Source organism: Solea solea, chromosome 21 (assembly GCF_958295425.1).
Source record: "Solea solea chromosome 21, fSolSol10.1, whole genome shotgun sequence".
Lineage (NCBI taxonomy): Eukaryota > Metazoa > Chordata > Actinopteri > Pleuronectiformes > Soleidae > Solea > Solea solea.
Window position 1 is genome coordinate 18,983,131 of NC_081154.1, and position 5,731 is coordinate 18,988,861.

At 39.6% G+C, this 5,731-nt stretch overlaps 1 protein-coding gene across 1 annotated transcript; it reads left to right on the forward strand.

Moving 5' to 3' along the window:
- Positions 1-424: 424 nt before the first annotated feature.
- Positions 425-4,950, forward strand: LOC131448056 (nucleoside diphosphate kinase-like). The gene is made up of 5 exons (XM_058620127.1): positions 425-514; positions 2,265-2,397; positions 3,952-4,053; positions 4,135-4,247; positions 4,587-4,950. Exons 2-5 carry the CDS (start codon positions 2,269-2,271, stop codon positions 4,699-4,701), a joined length of 459 nt encoding a protein of 152 aa, XP_058476110.1. The 5' UTR covers positions 425-514; positions 2,265-2,268; the 3' UTR covers positions 4,702-4,950.
- The last annotated feature ends 781 nt before the right edge of the window (positions 4,951-5,731 follow it).

Genomic DNA, 5,731 nt, shown 5'->3' on the forward strand with positions numbered 1-5,731 from the left:
TATGGTGAAAGGCCTAAATTGAACATGTGACCCACTGCTATGTGAACTTTTGTTTGTCCTTTCTCAATAAATGATTAAAAATGATAAATGAAAATCCACAATAAACCACAAAAAACACTATAGAGTAATGGACACAAAGTAATAGACACAAAGGGACATACAACTTGAAAAACACTTTATCTAGTAAATAAAAACCTGTTAAAAACATGTATTTCTCCCATTCTTTACATTATATTGTCTTTTATAAATAAATGATATCAAAACGACAAGATGAATATCTTTATATATGTATATATATATGCATATATACATATATATTTATTTATTTTTAATTTATTATTATTATTGTTATTTATTTTTTTCGCGTTTTACGTCTGACCGCGCCCCTTGCCTCCTTTGGCTCGCCGTAGTCCAGGCTCCGCCTCCGCAGATAAAAAGCGGCTGCGCAGCCTCAGTCGTTTCTCTCCCATTTCACCAGGTCTCGAGCTGCAGGAACTGCCTCGTCATCGTCGAGGTAAATTCAACTTTACTCCACTTTATCAACATTCCGCGGACATATTTACACCCCCTCTGGTATGCGGACGTGTGTGAAGACAGCGTCCGTCAAATCGTTTACTTATTTTTGTGTTCTATGTTTAAAAGAAGGGGGGTTTTCCGGAGCATATCGTTTAGCGTAACTTCACACTAGTATCGCGGTTAAACTTTTATTTCCTGTCGGACATTTTGTGTCGCTGCGGTTGTGTTATCGCAGCGAGACCGGCGTCTCACTGTGGGGGACGTGTCGTGTTGAAGGGACACGTCTTCTTTCTTTACTGCTGCAGCGCGAACAAAAGACCATGTGGCGGTCTTCTCTGTGTCTGTGAGGTGGTGGTGGAGGAGGAGGCCCTGTCTGGGTCGGTTCTGAGAAATCCCAGCTTCCCAGAACGCATCATACGCGTAATTTATCGAGTGAACCTCGGAAAAGATGCGTTTATGGGGAAGTGGGAAGCTGGGTCTTTTGACAGTTGGCGTGCGGCTCGGTTCAATGCTGTCAAACGCAGCCGGTGAACAGACTCGGTTTAACTCCTTGTAAGTGACATTTTTAACACGTCAAAACCTCTTGTTACTAACTCATTTGACATGTTTTAAATTTGTCGCGTAATTTGTTCGAGTAAAAAATACTTGATAATCATGCAGCTGTGACCGTATTTCATTTTTACTGATCCTCACCTAAAGGTGTTGGAGTACTTGACATTGTCTTGTTTGAGCCCAAGTGAGCTAAGAATAATACATTTATAACAATAAACATATTTAAATGGAATTAGAAATGTACTCTATATGTATGTATGAATAAAAAATCTACATGTATGAATAGGCCTGAATGATGCGGCCAAAAACATAAATCACGATCGAGTTTCCAATCAATATCGGTAATGTAATTAAATTAAATCTACTTTGTTGTAGTTCAAACTGGGACTAAACATTTAATTTTGCATTTTTGAAATTGCATTTGTTAAAGCCAAAGTTTGTTGAATCACCTTTTAAGTTTGGAGTAATTTTTAAATGTTTTTCAATAAAAACTGAGAACAATGATGTGAAATAATACCCATACCCTCTAATAATTGCAATTTGATATTTATTCCAAATCGTTTTTCCCTACTTTAAACTATAAGTTGCGTCATTTAATGTTTTTATAAGTTCCTCACACTGACGTTTTTATAAAGAATAAACGTCCAACAATACTAGTTTGAGTAAATGGAGCAACTGACGTGACCGCTTAAGTTATTAATATTGTTAAATAACTAGTGCTGCAACTAAAGAGGGGTTTGCAAGTTTTTGGACCAGAAAATGTCTTATTTCATCCAAAAACCAGGAAATATTCATTTAAGACCCTTCAAAATGTTAAACTTTTAGTAAATAACTGTCGAACTGTTCAAAATTGATTTACTAATTCATTAAATAACTGATTGATTGCAGCTCTAAGTAAACGTGTAAAATATGGATATATGGTGTAGAAATCATCAATGACGCAGTCGAGTGCAGGGATAAAGGTCTTTGCACTGTGGGCGGAGCCAGCTGTCAAATCACTCGTCCACTTGTCAGTGTCGCACTGACCGGGACTAACGGGGTGTGTTTGTGTGTGGTTCTGGTGCAATGGGGTCGGGGCCCTCGGCAGCCGGCCCCTCTGCTGCTGCTGTGTGAGTGACTCTCGGGCTCCTCCTCCTCCTGCTGCAGAACCCACTCTTATTTTCTGTTAAATGTCTTTTGTTTTAAATGTTTTCCAGAATCATGACTGAAACTAAAGAACGCACCTTCATCGCCATCAAGCCTGACGGCGTGCAGCGAGGTCTGATCGGTGACATCATCAAGAGGTTTGAGGTCAAAGGCTTCAAACTCGTGGGCATGAAGATGGTTCACGTGAGTCAAAGATTCTGGTTTTATTTCATCGCGACGATGAACCTTGTGTGCTTTCATAAGAGTCGCTGGTATTTTTAACCCTTTCAGCTCACGATCGCGTGACAAAGAGCAGCGTTAACGCCACCTGTGAGCAGATTAACGTGCTCGACTATTCCTGTCTGTAATCTGACCGACTGGCCGAGACTTTAACTGTCACAGGGTTTTTTAAAAACCGTTAGATAAGAGAAGGGGATTAATGAAACAGGAAGTAAATGTGTATGCTGCAGAGATTAATAAATGACTAAATGATCTAATCTGGTTTTATTTGTCTTAATGAGGAAAATACACTTTCAGCTGTTTAAATGTCACGTGAGATTTTTGACATTTTATGGACTAAATACCCATCAGATTATGAAAATGATCGCAAACTGCAGCCAGTGGAGGGAGCGTGTGTGTGCGTGTGTGTGTGTGTGTGTGTGTGTGTGTGTATACAGAGCAGGGACGAGAGGTGTGGACGTTTTAACGCATTTTCGTTTGCACTCGTCGCACTTGATTGTTGTAACATAATGTCTTGGCATTTAAACAGATTAAGATATGACTTGTGATATCGAAGTGAACGTGGATTATTTTTCCGGTTTTATTTGAGTGATGTATTTAAAATTATTCCTCTGTTTGTGCACATCTGTGGAATGTTTTGTATAAATCAGGATAATATTTAATCTGGAATGGTAGTTTGACCCACAAATTAAGATTAACTGTTCAGCCCTGGATTGAACGTCATATTTGTGAGATTTTAAAGTGGGAAATCGTGGAATTATAAAGATGCACATTTCTTTAGCTGCTATATACAACAAATTGTTTTCCTCAGGTTTATCATCAGATAAGAAGATTTTTAATTGAACTGTAGTAGAATTTGTCTCCGCCCGCCCCTGCTGTGTTGCTGTGTATAAACAAACGCGAGGTTTCCTTCATCCGACTGAATGACGCAGCAAAAGTTGTCGTGTCTGTTCTTGCAGAATAACAACTTGCATACTGCAGCTTTAAAGCTGCCAGATTTTCCCCCAAGGCTGGGATTAAATCTGGAGGTGGTGCACTTGAGTGACAGTCTGATAAAAGTACTGACTCCACTTTTTTTTTTTTTTTTAAAGGACAGATTATGTTTTAGTCCAGTCTGACAGGTTATTGTTGAGTGGAGATTAGTGACGGGATTATTCCTTAATGTTGAACTTGTTAAACATGTTTAACACACGTCACATGACACGACTTTAAAGGTACAGTGTGTAGAAATTGATCTTTTATTGCTGATGTTGCAGCTGATTTGGCATCTAAACTAAATATCTTAAAGTTACTTTGGACAAAAATGGGTTAAAATGAACATTTTTACTTCAACATTCACTGAATAAAGAACTCAAATGTCCGCGAGTTCAGCCATTTTCAGGAAATGGCCGATGTCATTTAAGGACATGACGATGCGTTTAAATAAAATTTGAGAAACGCAGATTAACAATAATCAGTTGAGCCTTTTGTGTTTTAAACTAATAGCAGTAAAAATGTGTTGTCATGGCGACGTTGCAGGCGTCGGAGGACCTGCTGAAGCAGCATTACGACGACCTGAAGGAAAGGCCATTCTTTCCTCCACTGATCGAGTACATGAGCTCCGGACCTGTGGTCGCCATGGTGAGGAGACAACGACACGCAGACACGACAGCTGATGTGATAATAAAAGTTTGTTGTTTTCAACTCGTGTCTCTGTGTCAGGTGTGGGAAGGCAAAGGTGCCGTGAAGACGGGCCGTAAGATGCTGGGAGCGACCGACCCGGCCAATTCTGAGCCCGGAACCATCCGAGGAGACTTCTGTATCGATGTCGGAAAGTGAGTCTACGATGTGTTAAGAACACGTTTGTGTCTTTATCTCACGGTTAGATGAGACTCTTCAGACTGGAAACTGCCCATTTAAGCTTAAAAGCACCAAACCTCATTGAGAGAGTGCTTTGAGCTCACGGGGACACAGGAGCTACTGGTCTACTGCACCCCCTTGTGGTCACTTTGTGTCACTGAAAAATAAATCAGAATAAAGTTTTTTTTAATCACTGAAGTGACAAAATAAGACATTTGAAGTTAGTGATGGAGGCAGCAGTGGATCAACAACTGCTGTGGAAAAGTCTTTTCCTTAATTCTGACTTGGTTTTTTTTGTTTGTTTCCTCTCACAGGAACATCATCCATGGCAGTGACTCTGTGGACAGTGCCAAAAAGGAGATTTCCCTGTGGTTCCAGGAGGGGGAGCTGGTGAGCTACAGCAGCTGTGCGTACAGCTGGCTCTACTGAGCGGCACAAACGCACACATCAACGTTTGCCTCGAATTCCATCAACATTCTTCATCTGCAGCAGAGACGACCAAGGACCCCCCTTATTCACGCTCTGCTCATGTGTCTCATACTATACCGGGATCGGGTCTTTGTAGATCTGGTTTACATTCCCAGAGTTCACCCCCGCCCATAGAGAACATTCCACTCCTTCCATAAAAACGCACTTGTTTTGAGTTTTGTCTTTCCAATAAAAAGTTCATGATTCCAACTTTGTCTCGTCCTTCAGATGATGCACACAGTCGCCATGGCAACGCTGCACCATAGAACATGACCTGATCATTTTGAATGATGACCCAGTGTTTGGGAACCACTGGTCAAATCCACATGCAGTAAAACAATTCTCTTTAATTTCAAAGACATTGTCTGAAAAGAACAAAAATTCAATATTTATAAGAACTTCATGTCAACATTGGTACAAATGGGGCAGGTATTTTGTTTGAAAATACACTTCTGTGCCATGGTTTTCCGACAAATTGTAAATATTTAAAATTTGTCAGAGTATAAACGTTATTTTGTTAATTCCAACTACAAATGGAACGCGGCAACATTACAGCAGCAAAACACAAAATCCCGCGACAGAGATTGAGATTCTGTGACGTTTGTAGTCCTTTTTTTTTTATTCAGTGTAAAAGTCGGCTCTTACAAAAAAGAAGGAAAAGAAAGTCGCCAGATAAACGTTCACAACCATGCGACGAAAACAAAAGTGTAAACAAAGAAGAAGCCGATGAACACCAAAGCAAATGTCGGATCCAAACATTTTGGCTTTTATTTACAAATTCTATCAAAGCTTGATCACAGCACAAACTCGACCATATTTATTATTAAAGGAAAGAAGAAAACACACGCTATCAAAAAAGATGTACAAACCTAATCATCGTAATAATATTAATGTACCTCGAGGGTCAGTGTTAATATCAATAGATTATAGAACTATTAACATAGATTATTTATCATTTGTATCCAAAATAAATTTTGCACCATAACCTTCT